Source organism: Mycetomoellerius zeteki, unplaced genomic scaffold, assembly GCF_001594055.1.
Source record: "Mycetomoellerius zeteki isolate Tzet28-1 unplaced genomic scaffold, Tzet1.0 scaffold244, whole genome shotgun sequence".
NCBI classification, from domain to species: Eukaryota; Metazoa; Arthropoda; class Insecta; order Hymenoptera; family Formicidae; genus Mycetomoellerius; species Mycetomoellerius zeteki.
In genome coordinates this window covers 419,624-438,848 of record NW_017257221.1, presented here as the reverse complement: position 1 = coordinate 438,848, position 19,225 = coordinate 419,624, and the positions used below count along the sequence as shown (strand labels likewise).

Genomic DNA, 19,225 nt, shown 5'->3' with positions numbered 1-19,225 from the left:
CAAGAAATATTGAATAATAATTTAATACAAAATATTTCAATAATACAATTACATTATATTGAATTAACACTTCGATGTGTTAAAAATTCAACACAAAATTTTAACAAGTACTTAAGTAAACCGTTTCTAATATAAATACTAAAATGTTTTTTACTTTGTAGATTATTTGGAGCTTACAGATAAAGAGCGTTTTCCGGCAAGGATACAGTGTAATATTTATTACATCCTTATTGTTTACCAATATTGAAGAAGGATGAAATGATTCATTGAAATTATATTGTATAATTTCTTACTGAAAAATATCCAAAATTTCAATTAATTTTAATCAATTTTTAATCGAATTTGAAATATAAAATTTTTTTCGCGCATCGAAAAATGTAAAAGTTAATTACTAATCAAAGATTATTGCTAAGAAAAAAGATTTTATTAATATACGAATATCACCTTAAAAGAATCGCGATAACTATGAGCTCGAATCGCCCGATTTACTTTAAACGTGGTGCTAATTACTTAAATTATACCGCGGTTCTCAATATGAAATCTTTTTCGCGCGCTATGAAAAATGTGAAGATAATTAATTGTTTTAATAATCGAGAAAAAAGAAGGAAAACGTTTGTGGGAATTACGATATGATTTGTTATTATATCAAAACAAAATAGCTGCTTATAAACACGTAATAAAATTATTATCCGCTTCATCGCGCATCTTCGTAATTTATGATAACGAAGTGTGTCGCCACTTCCGATTAATTTGAAGTGTGCAACTAACTTCAAGCGAGACGCCAGTTTCGATAAGTTTCTAACGGTTCGCGTCGTACGAAATTTTTCTCCCGCGTCGCGATCGCAAATATTATCGACAGTCAGGAAAGAGAGAACAAAATCTATACGGAAATCAAGGACTGATTTGAGATCTTCGTTTGTCAGCGACTGCTAATGGGTACGTGACGAAATTATTGTTTTTTTCGTAGTCACGCATTTTTTCAACCGGCGATCGGAATTCGGGAGCACCGCTGCCATTTGCAATACCCAGACAACACAGAATATTTATGATAAATATTTATTAATATTCATTTTTTGAAATGTTATATAGATATTTCATACATATTTTATATAAAGCTTTATTCGAAATATTATTAAAATATAGACTAAATATTTTATGCAATATTTATGATAAATATAAATATTTCTAATAAGTATTTTTTACTTGGATTATAATGTCTTATTAAGTATTTTCATAGCATTTACTATAACATTCATAATAAATATTTCATAATATTTATAAATGTTTATGATCTGTGCAATCTAAGACCACAAAAACATTTACAAAATATTTAAAATAAATCATAAATATTTTGTAAATATTGTGTGCTGTCTGGGTAAAGTCACTAGGGCTTTTAATGGTATGAAATTTTTCGTGAGATATGAAAATGATCAATTATTGAGCAAGAAAGAGGATGTATATGAAAAGAATAGAGAAATTATTCATATTTTCATATAATACAGTTTTCCGAGGGACGCCCTGGTAAAAATTTTTCTCATAATTTTTATACGAATTGTAATATTTTTCAGAAATACTCAGAAATATTCGGAAAGTTTACATCTTCTCTCAGAATTTCTCATACAAGCGAATTCTGAAATTTCTCATTCCATAATTTTTAAAAAATATTTTTTAATTTTTTAGATTTTATAATATTTCATCAGAAATTATATTTACAAAAACTTTTAGAAATCTTACGATATTTCATAAGTTTTGGACATACATGTTTAGATAGGATCGAGTATGTAATAATGACGGTTTCTAGAATTCCTATTTTTGTAGTTTCGATCGATAGATTCAGACTTCAGGTGGAAAAATCTTCGACTAATCGCTCTAAATTTTGATGACGTTTTTAAAAAGATGACAATATATAGATAATGCCGGCTTTTCTCACTTTTATATAATTTTTTTATAGACCACTACAAGGCACTAACAGTCTCGGAATTTCGGCAAACTCGATCTCCAACAGCATAATAAATCTCTGATAAAAATTAAGGCTACCTTCAGCAGAACTTCAATCGAAAGGTGATAATCGTGGTAATAATAATTTTACTACAACTGCAGTTATTTTTACTTGTAGCATTTCCTTCCTAACTGACAATCGTAAGAGAAAGAATTTTTCATAAATTTTTATGTTGCTGATAATTTGTAAATTTGGAGTGAAATTTATAGTTTAATAATGCCTATTTATATAATATAAGCGATATATTTATCGTATTCATAAGATATATGTAAAGCACAATTTTACATGTACATACATAATCAATTGAGCATTTGTGAGGACAAAATGGCAGATACCAACTTTAGTCAAATAATACTTATATTCATTTATGTTAAGTATGATAAAGTTAATACATACACAAATGCAATGCGTTTAAAATATATAAAATATAAATAATTAAAATACCAACATATATTACACTTTCAAAATTAGTTTATTATTCCTAGACCTTGAAAATACAAAAGTAACTATTATTTTTTATGTATAGAGAGAATTACAATAATTTGTATAAATATATAATTTTATATAAAATTTTTTATATCATTTTTATATCATTTTTCTCAAATAATATTGAAACAGTAATTTTGGAATAGCAATGAAAGAGTAATTTTAATTATCTATATCATTTTATAAATAATTCATCTATTATTCTTTCACATTCTTTCAAGAAATATTTGATATGGTATTATATGTACAGTCTGCATTAATATTTCTCATTAATACAGGAATGTGTTAATGAGAAATATCAATGCAGTTTTGTAAAATTCATCAAAATTAAACGATTGATATATGTACATAGATATACAGACAGAATTAAATTAAATTATCTTCTTGTTGCCAACCATCTTCATCAGATAGAAATCTCCTTTTATGACTTGTATTCATATAAGGTCTCAAAGCCCATTCTGTATCAGCGGCTGATTCAGTATCTAGAGTTCCTAATTTAATCTCATATAATTTCATTTGGAAACGTGGTCCAACCTCTGTCAATTCGATATTCTTCCCCTGAATCTTCTTGTATGTGTGATGTCGGAAACATATGTAGTCATCATGATTAGCAAAACTAATTACTCTCTTGCTATCTTCTTTTGGTACAGGAAACAGGTACTTCAGTATGTTTGTTACTCTTACTCCTAGTTTGGTTTTAAAATTATGGAAGATTAGATGTGGATACTGCTCTGACATTGTGCCAATATCAGGAATGTCATGTCGCATTACAACACCGGATAATGTAAAGTAGGCTGTCGGTCCATACGGCAGATGGCATATCACCAGAGCATCAGGAACACCTCGATGTTCGTGCACGATGATGAAGTCTGTAACCTCATTGGCACGACAAGCATGGATTAGCTGCTTCATCTCATAGTTACCACGATTCATTCGCTGCGAGTTCGGGAATATCAGACGAAGCTCCTTCACGAACATCTTCAGCCGGGAGCTCGGGTCACGAGACGTCGTGATGACGATCTTCGGGTCCTCAACACCGGCCCAGCGATACTCGTCGTCCTCATGGTTGACCACGGTACCGCCCATCTCCGTACCCATAGCCACTGCCATCTCCGGCCCAGCATCCTCCCATTCGATCTTCCTTTGAACATGTAATGCGCTTTTCCTTAGATCCGGATGGATCGGTATATTCTCTTCCAAACTGTGTTTCAGTTTATCTTTCTTCTCTTGGATACCTTTCACTTTATCCTGCACGGACTTTCTGTAGAGATATTCTCGACGTAATCGTGCTTGTCTTCGCAACATTTCTGCTGTTTAAAATTGTATCTCGTATCGATTGTTATAAGAAAAACTTTGTGTAATTATTCACCTCGAGCAGCGTGTTTAACAACAGAAGCGCGCTCGTTTGGAGGTTATGGTCAGTTATACCATGTGCTTCTTTAAAGTGCAGTCAGTTGCAATCGCACACAGTTAAGAAGCACTTGAATATAATTGGTTGGACTTAAAAGTAAGAACCAATCGAATGTAATACTTGATGCATGTGATAGGCTAGCTGAATTTGTCCAAAATAGCATACAAAAGTTGTTTATTATACTTTTACATATATACTGTGTTAAAAATTTAGATTGTTAGGAAAAAAACCGCAAAAATACAAAGAGATAACAGAAAGAAACAAGTTTAAAAAATATAAATTAGTTCTAATTCTTTTCTGATTGCATAAAACAACTATTAATAATAAATTAATAAATTAGTTTTTATAATAACTGTATAATTTTAATTTATTTAATTGTTTAAAAATTTTCTATGTACTTTCTATACTAATTAGAGTTAGTAAGATTTTAAATTATTTTTATCGTAAATTAAATGTTTTTAGATATACAAATACATCTTTATTTATTATTTATTATTTTTATTTTTCAATATTTTTCGTGTCTAAAAGTATATAATAGCTAAAAGTATATAAAATAACAAGTTCTTTAGAATTTTAATTTAAAAAAAAAACATATTTTTTGCATTTATGAGATTCATAAATTAAAATACAACAATTTGGACATTTAAAATTTAAATTCATTTGCAATGTTTATTTCTTGTTTAATATTAATATGATGTTGTAATGTTTTATTGTGTGTAATTAATACTACATATATTATTATATTATTATCTAACTGGATAATTTCTTTTCTTATTTTTAAAAGATTGTATCAATTAAGGATCAATCTTGCGCCTTTTCCTATTCGAGAAAGTAATTTTTTAAACTTTCTTTAAATGTCTTATATTTCTCACGGATTTTTATGTTGTTCGAAAGATTGTTTTTATGTGTATCGCAACGTGTACTTTGCGAGAAAATGCAATATAGCGCGACTTGAGAAATCAGTCTGCTTCCCCATGTGCGGTTTACGATGTTCGATTTGGATGTGTTATTTTGTGTAACCACTTGAGTGCGGCCAATCACGCATGAAAGTAACAATGAATAGCATCGAAATAGGCGGATAGACAGCCAGACCGGTCATTTTGTCCGATGCGTTCGACCATCTGTGTATGCATGTGTGCGTGCGTGTGTTTCTCCGTGTGTACACACGTGTGCAGTTCACCAGAGTCCACGCCTTAGGCATCCTCTTCCGCATTTCATGTCGTCCGAAGAGGAAAAATTCCTTGGAACGTTCTATCGATTATATACACGGAGTAAAGAATGTTTTGTTAAATATTTTATAAAATATTGGACTTAAAAATTTCTTTACAGTACTACAATTAATAAACTAATAATACAAGCTAATATATAAAAAAGTAGATTGTTGGGATTTATTTGCTTTGAAATTTATATAATTGACTGAAAATATGAGATGTGCGTTAACAATTTCGAATTTATAAGATGCAATTAAAAATATATTTGATTGAAAAGTTTCATTGAAAAAAAGAACGTTTATGTACACTTCTTTGTTCACACATTTGTATAGTAAATTTCTTCTCTAAATAATTAATATATTGAGTAAAATATTTAGCGTGCAGTTTCATCTCTCTCTCTCTCTCTCTCTCGTCACAACGTTAACTTTTAATGACATATTACTATTCTACACATTTGCAATCAATGTTAAAAAATAAAGGATTAAAATAAAAAATTCAGAATTGCATTTAATTTGAAGAATGAAGTTAACTTTTACTTTATAAATGAGATAATCGCGTTTATTATCTATCTCTTATTTAATTTCAAGTAAATTTCAACTAATTTGCAATTTAATAATTAACTACGATATTTATTATTAAAAATTTGCAATAAAACTCGCATTTTCTTCCAAATTGTTTCGATCACTTTTATTTAAGAATGCGAAACGTCCTGAATAATATTGGCTCACGTATCTACCCGTGATGAATAGAATTGATATCACGAATTGTCTACCCGTAGAGAAACTTGATTTGCGTTACGCGTTTTCCACAACAACGTGTATATAACAATGTCAGCGCGCCGGGCAATGCCGGTCAGTCCGTATTATAGCAATTCAATAATAAATTGTAGAACGGCTCGATCGCCGCATTATGCGCCGGTAATCACAGTAATAAGCAGTTCTAAAAGTAACGTAAGTACGTTGTAGGTAGTAACGAGTGGAGCCGTAATCTCGGGGGATGCCTCTTCTTCGTTCGTAGCCAGGTGAAGGAGGAGAGAAATTGAGACGGAAAGTTAGGGGGAGAGGGGAAATATGAAGAAGGTGAGAGAGAGAGAGAGAGAGAGAGAGAGAGAGCCCATGGGCGTCATCCTCGCCCATGTTCTTGAATCGGCATAATTTACAACCTCGTTCACGCAAATTAAACGCGTTTATGCAAGAGGGGCGACATAAAGCACCATCGACATGACGACGATCATTAGAAACCGGACTCGGCTCTGCCAGCACTTTTCCTTCCGGCGAAGGAAGTGTTTTGTCCTTGCTTGCCACCAACGACAATATAGTGACAATTTTTTATCGTCTCCAGACGATGATTTTATTTGTCTTTTATGCAGCATTTGAACGTTCGAAAACGATTGTGTAGTAAGGAAGGAATTGCTGAACATAAATGTTTCATAAACTTGTGAATTTATCTATATGTTTAGAGATAACTTTGCGCACAGTATACATATTAATAGATATACACGTGATGCACCCATAATTTACACGGAAAGAAAATAATAAGTATTATTTTTCTGAAAAATAAAAAACTTTGCTGGGTCTGAAAATAATTTTGTTAGATCATCAAAATAATTTTGTACAAAATTCAAATTGATTACTGGAACATCAAAATTTTTTGCAGCATTGCCTCTCATCATTTTTTAATTTCCAACAATTGTTTTGATGATCCAACGAAATTTTAATTTTCAGATCTATACCCAGCAAAATTTTAAATCTTTCAACAAAATCATTCTTTCAATGTACGCATTTTTTAAATTTCTTTTTACATGCACATTAAAGCATATCTGGCCAAATAATAAGTCACATAATTGTCTTATTTTAATCGTTCAGAATTTAACATTATCGTAAATCGAATCTCGTTTTGTCGCGACTTTTAATGCGACCGAAATTCTTATCTTGGATTGTCAAAATATCCAAATATTTTTTGTTTACTTGTAAATATAAAGTTAGAGAAAGATATACGATCACATTAGAAGTTAACGAACCTCGTATACGTACGCCTATGAGATGGGTATGCGGGGACTACGCTATACGTACCCGTTAAGCCAACATCTAATTCGATAACTGGCGAAAATAATAACGTAGCGATCTGTTGCGTTCGCGGCGCGCAATCATCCGTTTCGTACCGTGTGTCCGCGGAGAACTATGTATAAGATCGAAGGCGCTTCTCTCGAGGATATTTTGTTGTTCGTAAGATCGTAATAATCGCTACCACCTGCCGTACACAAATACGAAAATACTTCAAATCATCGAACGATCATGACAATTTTATCGCGAAATACTTGCGGATGTTCGTGTTTGATTTTTACGACGAAACTCACAGTGCATGGAAAAAGGGACCATAAATGGATCCACAAATGTTAACGGAAAGAATTACTAAAGTTTTACTAAAGTATCTGAAAATTTAGCTAGATACAAATCTCAAAATAATTTTGTTAGATCATCAAAATAATTATGGATATAGGATATAACATTTAAGTTGTTTACTGGAATGTCAAAACTTTTTGTAGCACACACACATTTTTTCCATACACAAATCTCCAAGAGACGTTCCAAAAACAAAATTTGGAAAGAGCGGATTTGCTGAAGTATCTAAAAATTTAGCTAGATAGATTTACAGAGTATAGATTTGAAAATAATTTGTTGGACTATCAAAATAATTATATAGGACGCTCAAGCTGATTGCTAGAATGTCAAAACTTTACAGCATTTATCCTACAAAAAGTTTTGACAACCAGTTTGAGTTCTACATAATTATTTTAATATCCAACGAAATTATTTTCAAATCTGTAGCTATTTAAATTTTTAGATATTTTAGCAAAATCATTCTTTTTGTATATGTCTTCTAAACATTTTACACTAAGAAAAATGTTTAAAAAGGCCTAATCCTAAAGTATGATATTTTGATGAGATCAAACAGAGATATGATAGCCAGAAAATCTGTTTGGTCATCAAAATCCCATTTTTATGAGGACATTTTGTTAGTTTAATCAGAATATTTTTTTCAGCATAAGAATGTTTCTAATCACTCGGTATGCTTAAACCTGCTACATAATTAATTTGATAATTCAATACAATTATATATTTTTGGATCTGTATCTAATTAATCTAACTAAATCTTTAGATACAAAAATCATTCTTTCTGTGTTGGAATGATCTATAAACAAAATACAAAATTAATACACGGACAAGAAATATATTTTCGAGATTATAATTTAGCGACGAAGGATTGAAAATCAAACGATGCGTTCGGGTAGCCGATTCGTTCGGTTGTTTAAACAAGTCAGATAATTTTTCGGGCACGTTTAAAGGATGAACGGTAGCTATTTATAATGAGGCTACTGTCGACTACCTCGGTAGCAAAGATGACACTTATTAAAAGTTTCGGTCCCGAGGTGCACATAGAGGGCATCGATCTTCCTCGTTCTCCCCGTCTTTCTTCTCTCGCACGAGCGCGACATTGCCTTGTTACCCGTCCATGAGAAATACCGAACAGTTTAATAAGCAAGAGCGGTGGTGACGATATACCGCGATACAAGATACCATGAGTACCATCCATCACGCGATGTGAATCGCCATCGTTGCTCTTCTCATAGTACATATTTCGGCATACCCGAGACACCCGGCTATCTATGACCTTTCGTTTCTAGAGACCCACAAATCTCCATGGATCCTTTTAACTGTGGTTATTTTTCAAACGTCGTTGCGTCCTGCTTAGGTAAAACTGTCATAAAATTATCGAAGATAAAAAAATTATTTTATTCATCGTGTTTAACGCGCCGACGATAACGAAAGCTTAGGTCGGTGCTCGCCATCGACCCGCCGTCATCCTGGCGAGGAGGTCGCGTGCAAAAAATACGTTAATTCCGCGTAGCTTGCATGACCGTGCAAATAAATAAAACGGCAAACACACATCGCGGCCTGCCCCGGTACCGTATTTTATATTTTATCCGGTTCGAATGATTGATTGCGCTCCGCTACCGGGGGCTGAGTCCCGGACACGATAGCATCTCGCGAAATGCCCCCGGTCGCCCGACTGTACTTGTCGTTTCACGCATTGTTTATTATTGTCCGATGGTTTTATCACGATCGTTGGTATAGGGGAACCGGACGCGGCGGCGGGGGAAAAAAGTCGGGATAACGATTCCTTCATCGACGTGCTTTTGGAATGTGAGAGAATAGTTACAAGCTTCGTCGTTACTTCACGATTGCGATTCTACATAATTAGACGAATATAATTTGCGGCGAAGAGAGCGAAATGATATGACTAGTAGAGAAATAATCGCGCGATTATTGCCATCAATGCGATGCGAACCGAAAGTTTTCGGTTTTTTGGCATGAACCGGAGTAAAAGAGGCAACGATCCCTATATACGTGTAGAAGATAGTAATTACAGAAGCGGGACTGAAAACGCGGGGCTCCATCAGACCCTGCGAGGCACGATCCTCGATAAGTATAGTTGTTTCAGGATCGCGTCGATGCCTCCTCTACTCCCGCTATCTCATTTTATTGGTACAGGTTATGTGAAAAATTTATTGGCTCCAACAGCAAGCGCGAGCATTCCCGGGATGTGAACAATTTCGTCACCCGGTTAGCCTCGGAAAGCCTTGAAAATTTTTTTTATTTGCGTTTAAGTTTCTCTCTGAATTTGTAAAGTGTGGTACCACGTATCTCTTGCACGGATTATTTCCATCGACGACTAAATAAATTAAAATTCAATTAAATTTTATAAATTCTTAATGATGTCACGTCGATGCGATTAAATTATTCGGAAAAAGATTTTCGATAAAAAAAATTTAACATAACGAACGTTTTTTTGTTACTTCTTAAGTCGTCGATATCCGCTGAGAAATTTTTGACTAAATATTGAGCTGATCTAATGCCCATCAATCAAATATTACTTAATTATATCACGGTGCAAGTAATTATCGTTTCTAGGGAAGATTCTTGGTTAACGTAGTGGGATACAGGTGGGATACAAGTAAAAAAAAAACAAATAAGTTATTGCCTAGAGATTTTTTTGTGAAGCATCATCAAACTGCATCTAGCTGGTGTCTCGGTTGCATCGTGCTCTTCCATTTCTTCGGTGAACGGACCCGATCACCGCATACCCCGTTATTATCTTCCGATACAGTTTTGCCTCATTTTTCCCCATCCTCCGCCTCTTTCTGCCCTCTTTTTCTGTTATTTCATGTTTATCCCTTCTTTGTTTCTGTTCGCTTCTCTCTCTCTCTCTCTCTGTAAAAGAACTTCGTACTCTCGAGAATACTCTCCCACATCCAAGATATTCATTATCCGGCGATGCAACCCGAAATCTCGATTTTGTTTCGTGCTTAAACGTTCTTAATTAAAAAAGTGCCGGATGCATATAATTAATATGATATAATTCAAAAGTATGTTATGTATATATACTCTAAATTAATCCAGATTATCATCAATTTTATGGGAAGATCTTTTCGACTGATCGTCACGTTCGATTTCCTTTGCATACTACACAGTTATAATGCCAATTATATAATGCCCGCGGACAATCGCTCCAAGTCTCTTACGAATAGCTGTCTCGCAAATTGTCGCGACACAAACGCTTGCCGGTATTCAATCGCGGCAATATTGTAGCGGAAACGCCCGATGCTACCGGAAGACGTTTTCATCTTCGAACATATCGTCTTCGGTTTCCTTCGTGGAAGGCAAGAAAGATCGTTTCGACATAAAGGGATCGATTCAGTGGCGCTTTAAACGCATGTCAATGCACCATAAATGCTAGTCATAACAAATATTTCTCATTAATTTTATAAGTTAATCTTTAAGTAGACTTACGAGAGGATCAAAATATCTTATACAAATTTTATCTAAATACACAGAAAGAACGGTTTTGTTGAAGTATTTAAAAATTTAGCTAGATATAGATCTGAGAATAATTTTGTTGGATATTAAAATAGTTATGTAGAACTCAACTGATTGAACCAGAATGTCAAAACTTTTTGTAGCACTGCTCAGCATGCTTGAGATTATGTAATTATCTTGATAATCTAACAAAATTATTCGGGTCTGTGTCTAACTAATGAACTTTAAGGCTTTTAGGCAATACTTTTTATTTTCTTTTTTCCAAAACAAGATTTTTAAGATAACTACGCGTAGGGTATTGTGACCATTCGAGGTTAAATGACCCCAATTGTTTTTTAATTGAACTAATCTACGTAAAATATGACGGAATTGTTCTTTTTGCGTGGAATCGAGACGGTTTGAGCGCAATTATTGCAACGGCATCAATAGTGACATAGAATCGATAGCGTCGAGCATTCGACGGTAGAAAGCTTGATATGAGATAACGTCAGATATACGTTTCTGAATTCCTTGACAGTCTGGACGCTTTCATCCAGGATCAAAGGCGAGGGATTTTCCCGGGTGAGCTGCGGGGTAATAACGATCGCGGCGTAATTCGCGTCGCGGGTATAGCCATTATTATCGGGTAATGTGCGGGTCGTGGAAGTATTGATGTCCTGGCACAAAACCGTTTCAGCCACTTCCTAGGCGTTGTGCTGCCCTGACCCGCAGTCTGCCAGGAATCAATGACAAATCCAACGAGTTTCTCGCTACGCCGCCGCCGCTTTTAATTTATTCGGGTCGATAAACGCAGCGCGATTGATTTCTCTACAAATTCTATTTCTAATGCTAAGCATAGTTTTCCGTTAGAACAGCTATCGATCGTTCGTTAATAAAGTTTATTAGACAAGAAATATTTTTGTTATCTCGCTTTATTTTAATTTCGGCGATAAATCGATGGTATCAATGAAGATAATTTAATTAATAATATCTGTATTTAATTTTGTCTCTGGATTTGGAGCTAAAATAATGTTTATTTTACTTTACGCTAATATCTATGCGCTTCTATAGCTTACAGATGTTCGTAATAGATGACTCTAGTTGTACGTCTTTCAACGTTGTATCATCTGTTTCGTTCTCCTAGTACTATGATCGGAATATCCAGTTACTGTGATATTAAGTATTTATTATAAATATTATTTGTTATAAAATACGGATTACATTAAGTTAAAAAAAAAGTCTAGTCAAATTTCGTATACGATTATATACTTTTATCTAACTGGCAATGAAAATAAATCTAGTTTATGTTAATACTACTACATTCTAATTCTGAGTAATTACTTAAAAATTTGTTAATTGGTATACGCACAGTGCAATGTCAATTGCACAAAAATGATTTCTAAGATTTGAGATCCTTAGGGAAACGAAAAAAGATGTACACGCTTGGGGGTGTACTCCCGTAAAGCAGTGACTCGACAACCGATCTCGAGGAGCGTCGAAGGCTCGCCTCGCTGTACAGATCGAGGGAGAGCCTGTGAAATAATGAAGGCAACTCCCAGAGCTTCATCGAGCATCATCGCCGGTCGGTTGGATGATTATAAAAATGGCAGCGCGGAGTTTTTTGACGGATCGGCGTGGTGTGGCGCGGCTCGGCGTGCTCGATCCGTCGTTATCCCGCTGCCTCGTATAACTCGAGGCAGATTCTAGTTGAGCCGCAGATTTATTAGCGATAGAGCAGTTCGATAGCCGCGCTCCGTGCACCACCACGCCCATCCCGTGCGCACGGTGCGGCGCGGCGCGGCGCGGCGCGGCGACGGAGCGCACGCAGGCCCCGCGCCTCTCCTCGTTGCACCGGCGATGCACCGGCGATGCAACGATGTGCGGCGTCGGGGCCGAAGGCTCGCAACGACGAACGCAAACGTTAACCCGCGTTCGAGAGGGACCCTGGCTCGCTCTTTAATGTTATGCTGCGGCCTCGCTCGATCGAGCGCCGTCGTGCCCGCCACGTCGAGGGATTTCTCTCGCCCCTAGGGCGAGAGGATGTACAAGCGAGCCTTCGAAGCTTCTGCAATTTCTCGCCAGGCACAAAGTACACTCCGAGACCCGCCCGACGACGCTCGTCTTCGCCATGAGCCTGCTCCGGCCACTCGAAAATTCCCGGGACTCTTCGAACGCGAAAGCATATAATCGTAAATATCGGGAAAAAAGAACTGAAAAGAGATAGTTATGTACGTAACCACTGTGTTTCGAAAAATTCCGAATGCATTCACGATCGTTGCATTTTTTTATTCGAATTTATTGCTTCCATAATTATAATCCGAAACTTCGTGGATTTTAAAAAATTTCTCTCCTTTTCTCTTTTTCTCTCAATATTTTAATGAAATACAAATTATAATTTTTGTAATTTTTTTCTAACCGTAGAATCATTTGTTGTACGGAAAAAAATTTAACTAAAAAATTAACTAAAAATTTAACTAAATATTTAACTAATATTTAACTAAATATTTAACTAATAATTTAACTAAAAATTTAACTAAATACAGATTTGAAAATAATTTTATTTGTGCTCAAAGTAATTGCTAGAATGTTAAAACTTTTTGTATAATAGCCATCAATGCTTAAACGTTCTACATAATTATTCTAATGGTTTAATAAAATTATTTTCAGAGTTAACTAAATTTTTAGATACTTCAGCAAAATCATTCTTTCAGCATGCAATTGATACAAATTTTTATTTTGTATATTTATATAAGAATTCTAGGATAACAGATACATCTATAAATAATTATTGATACACGTCTGACGTATCTCGCTACCGCTATCGGCGAGCGAGACAAGATATTTGAGAGACGCGATAATTATAAGGAAATGGCTCGACGAGTGCGAAACGGACGATTTATCGGACGGAATCGGCGATGCACTACCGAGCACAGGCGGACCGCGGTAGATAAAAAGGTAGAGAATCTGTGTCAGAGGTTGGTTATGTCTCGGATTTATGGGTTTGATTACCGTCGTGTACGATACGCGCGCGGCGCGATTTTGTATGGGTAAATCGTGATCCTCCACGCCTCCTCTCTTTCTCTCTCCCTATCTCCTCCCTCCTCCTCCTCCTCCTCGTTTCCTTCTCACCTCCTCATCCGATCGCGTATAGAGTTATCGCATTCTCGGCCCGTAAGTGTCCATTGTCTACTTCCAGGCCCGCGCATTATATGCCTGCGCTTACGTCTCGATCCCCTTCGACTTACCAGTCTCGGTGTAATTTCACTTTTCAACGTCGCGTCGGATTCACCACCGATAGGCCACGCTGTGCTTAAATCCACAGGCGCATCTTTACGTTATTACGTAAAGTAGCGTAAGTGATTCTTTTAGGAGAGAATTTATCTTTATAAAATTATTTTTGCTTCCAAGAATATATCAATTTTATATTGCATTTATCTCGGACTTGAGAAAAATCTTGCTCATTTCACATTTTCTCTTACAAAAGAAAATTGTAATTCTAAAAAGCATTTGCCATTTAGTAACTGTTTGAAGATACCAAAGTACGATATTTTTTACTCTTGTATTTTACGTCTGAAGGTTGTTTAGAGATTTATTTCGCGAGGAACGATTGTCAGTGGAATTTCGCCGTGAGCTGCGACGTGACGTGTTTGTGAAAGGTATTGGCTAACGGTAGATATTTAATTTAAGAGAACCTATGAGTCGTAGATTAATCTTACGCTGATGTAGCACAGAGACCCCAGGTGGTTTACGAATCTACGAGCGAGCAATAGGCCGATTGAAAGAATTTCTCATCAACATGAGTGAAACCTATTGTGACTGGAATTGTGACTGGAAATTTCGATACTTCAGTTACTACAATTTTTACCAGTACACAATGCGACATGTATGAATATAATGTGTACAGAGTGTATCTGAAATAACGCCCACTAATCACAGTGCTATTCCTAATAAAAAACTAAGTCGAAAAGTTCTGTACCATTTTGCAATTTTTGCAATAATCAACTAGATATTAATTTCTAAAGATTGCCGAATAAACAGATAAAATCGACGTATAAGATAATTTTAAAATATCTTTCAGTGTTTTTTGTGAAATATTTTGAAGATTTAGATACAGATTTGAAAATAATTTGGTTGAACCATCAAAATGATTATGTTGGAAACTCAAACACGACGAGCAACGTTGTAAACAATTTTGACATTTCAGCAACCAGCTTGAGCGTCCTACATATTTCTAATTATTTCGATAATGCAATAAAATTATTTTCAGATTTAATTAAATTTTTAGATATTTCAGCAAAACTTCTTCCCTTGTAGAATACAATTAAAATAAATGTATCAAAAGAAAAATATGACTCAAATCCTGTCGCGAGTTGCAGATTGTCGAAAGTGGGTCTTTCTCTTAATTTGCTTTACTTTTCAGTTATTTATTATTTGTCTTGCTGATCTCTACGAGCGATTCTCACGACGTTATAAATCCCTTTCAATCGCGCACCTTATTTCGCACGTGTCTTCGCACTTCGGGCGATGTGGTAGCCGCTGGTGGCTCATTGATTTCGCGCGTCCATCCTGTCAGAAGTCCACGAACGCTTCTTTCTCACACCAAGAGCTTCGAAGACGTTCGTCGGGGTGGCGAGAGACGACGCCCCATGTCGGGCCCGGTGAGAAGATGAGAAACATCGCGGGAGGTCCCGCGCTTAGCGCGCGGCCCAGGATTGATGGACATCCTCACCTATTCGCGTGATTATATTCGTCGGCCCGCGTCCGTGCGTGCGTGCGTGCGTTACTCGTGCGTGAGTTACAGCCGTGCACGCTCGTGAGCCCCGCGTGCGAGCGTGGTAATCACTGGTCGTTAGCGCCTCATTCACGCTGGATGTTACGGACGTCACGGAGCTGCCTCATTTCCAGCCGGTATCGATACCTCGCACGTACGATCGATCGGTTTTACGTCGGGACCCCCTAAAGCCCGCCTCGATGGAAGCCCCCTTCGTCTCTCGTTTTGCCCCGTCGTGATAGCGCATTGCTTTGACTTGTTAGGTGATAGGCTTTTAATGACAGCTTTGTGCTTTTTTCACGACTTCTCGATTGATTGGTATCAATTTTGGGCATCCAGTGTCTATTATCCCTAATGTAGATTAATCTTGGTTACTCTTCTTTTATTCTAGTTCTAATGCTCGTTTTTATCAATGTAGATTAACTTTAATCTCGATTTAATCAATTCTTCATCTTTTCCTAAGTCTATGAATAGTTAGAAAAAGATGAAGAATAAGTTGAACCGAGATTAGTTAATCAGTAGAAAGTTAATCTGTATATTGATGAAAATAGGCACAAATGGAATGGAGTAATATTTTAAGTATGTAGAAGTTATCACCACGCTTTTGGATAAGTCTTGATCTGAAGTCATGTAACAACGAATAAATTAATTTGGTGTAGTCGAGAGAATGTAATCTGGTTTGCAAATCCTCTTCGGGAGGTGTAATCGAGACTTGTCGAAAGTAACAAGAATCACAGTAACCCTTCTGTCCTGAGAAAAGGCCCGGCCTTCTCAACACCTCATCTCTCCGCTAGCGTGCGTTGATGATCTTTGAAACTGGTTGGCTCATTAGTATGTGAAGGTTGGTGCCACCTACTGGGCGGGGCAGCGGGTCATTGAAACAATGGTGTTGTGACTAGACATCATCGACCTCGTCGGGAAGCGCGCGCGGAGTAGCCGATTGATTTCAGCGATGATCGATAGATCTTTGTTCCTTCGCGCGACTGCTCGATCTTGAAAATGCCCGATTTTATACGAGGCCATCAACTGTTCTCAGACTCGTAACTCGATTACGTAATTAAGAATTCATGCACTAATGATTTTCTTTTTTGAGCATTTCTCACTAAACTTTAGCGAACGTGCATGAAATGATTTTGCTTAAGTATCTAAAAATTTAGGTACGTACAGATTAATCTGAAGATAATTATGTTAGATTCAAAATAATTATCGAAATTATTATTTTGAATCTAACATAATTATAACTGTCAAAATAATTATATGTAGGACGCTCAAGCTGATTGCTAGAATGTTGAAACGTTTTGCACCACTGCTCGTGATGGTATTTGAAAATCATGCTACGCGTAAGTATTGAAATATTATAGATTGATTCTTAATCGACTATCTTTGTCCAATTGTTTTTCTTAGGAAGCAGTTTCTGGGCGTGATGCAAGGAATGTTTCAAAAATTGCAGTACACGTTCTTTTCAAATCGTTGCAGTCAAAATTGAACTGATAATTTTAAGGCTGATTGATACCTAGATACAATTTCGACACACCTCAATTTTGATAAATATTATCTTTTCATCACTGAGAGAAAGATTTTGTTAATTTAACAAACCACCAGTACCTTTAACAAATGATCGTAATTTAACAAGCCACCAATACCTTTAACAAATGATCGGTGACAATAAAATTGATTTGTTGTGATTGTTACTAATCTGCTATACCAATTAATTATTAGTAATAGAAACAAACCATATAGAACCTAACCTATCTTTTGGATAGATTTTAGGATCGTTTATGATAGAAATCGTAGATGATCCTGGGGTCTTAAATCGTAGAAAACTGACCAATCACAGTCAAATATAGGAAGAATACTTGACTAGAATTGGTCGATTTCTTACGATTTGGGACCCTACAACCGTCTACGACTTCTATGTACATATATATATGAGCCTTTTATTTGTTAGCGATTTGCTACTATTGATTATTTGTTACATTGATGAATGAGAAATAATTAATTTGCAATAGTTACTAATCGATCGTTTTCTTAACAAATATCACATTTGTTTTCCCTTGATTTGTTCCTATAACAAAATTATTTCTCTCAGTGCACTGCAATTATTTTGGACAACAAAGTTCCTGATGGAGCTCCTTGTATATGATTATGTTAAATTGCGATTACATTATTAACGGAATATTAGTTTAACAGCACACACATTTTTTTATTCTCGATAACATAACAACAAGAAATAATTGCTCGTCATTTTCCAGCGATGCGCAAGCACAAATGCCGGAGCGGTATCATGGTCACGACCCACGTGACCGTTTTAAAGGATCGCCAGCAGCCACCATCAATCAAATCGACGGAGAACGGATTCTCTCGCTGCGCACGGGTCCATTAATTATCGCGCAATGCACGGAGATGGAAGAGGAAGAGGAGGAGGACGCGCTTTTTTTTGTCGCCGTAAAACAACGGGGACCGAAGCGAGCGGGCACGCAGGAACGTCGCCGCGGTCGTGAGTGCAGGTAAGCCCGATGGCATTCTAACTGGACGCTCTCTCGTGGACCTAGCCCTCTCCTCTCTCTTCCTCTCGCCCTCTCTCGTCCTCCTCTCTCAAAAAAGGGTAGAGAGTGCCAGTCATATATTAGAGAACTGTTGGGGACACCTAACAAGCTGGCAGAACACGTTTCCCAGAATCGGGGGTACCTGGCCCCGGGTACCTCTACGAGCAACCCTCTCTGAATCCGTCTCCGTCTCACTCCCACCTCCTCCACCTTTCTCGCGTCCTTTCACTGCCGCGTCTTTTTATCGTCCTCTTTGTCTCCGTTTTGTTATCCCTTTTTTCCGATGCGCTCTCTCTGTCTCTTTCTCTTTTTCTCAACTGTCCTCTCTCTACCGCGGCAATAATCCACGGTGTATTTCACGTCCGAGAGGCGCGGATGGATATTGTTTCGCGCGCTGACGCCGGTCCGTATTTTTTCCCCCTTTCCTACCGTCGTGCGAGTTGAATTCTGCGGTTTTTAACGCCCGCGAACGCGATCGTCGAGTTGCCTCTGCCAGAAAAGTTTCCTCGAACAGTTCTCGCGTTGCATTATCGCTTTTGCGTCGGTCATTGACCAACCTAGCGCACGTCGATCAAGCGAACTACAAGCTTGTTCATATGGAAATTACAGAAAGCATTGTTCCTTTACTATGTAAAAATATAATATTCGAACATCAGTTACAGTTTTCTGCAATTGTGCAAAGTATTTTTGAAATGTTACCTCATCAATTCTACACGAAAAAAAAATACAGTTGAAAACTTCACTGATTCAGCAAATCTACAGTCGTAATATACAGACAGTCAATTTTCTATGGTAAAGCAGCAAAGTTGATAGCTGAATAACATTAGCGATTTGTTAAACCATCAAATCTTCTTAGTTACAGATATTAAATTCGCGCAGTAAGTTATAGGTTTGCTGTACCACTCAATTAATTTTTTTTCCGTGATACTTTTTTTGTATCTAC

The 19,225-nt window shown here is 36.3% G+C and overlaps 1 protein-coding gene across 1 annotated transcript; it reads right to left on the bottom strand.

Moving 5' to 3' along the window:
- Window positions 1–2,800: 2,800 nt before the first annotated feature.
- LOC108723539 (U3 small nucleolar ribonucleoprotein protein IMP4) lies at window positions 2,801–3,900 on the bottom strand. Its single transcript, XM_018449364.1, has one exon. It carries the CDS (start codon window positions 3,788–3,790, stop codon window positions 2,852–2,854), a length of 939 nt encoding a protein of 312 aa, XP_018304866.1. The 5' UTR covers window positions 3,791–3,900; the 3' UTR covers window positions 2,801–2,851.
- Window positions 3,901–19,225: the final 15,325 nt, after the last annotated feature.

Coding starts and splice junctions, on each gene's coding strand:
- LOC108723539 (XM_018449364.1), bottom strand. CDS start 3,790: ATGTTGCGAAGACAAGCACGATTACGTCGAGAATATCTCTACAGAAAG.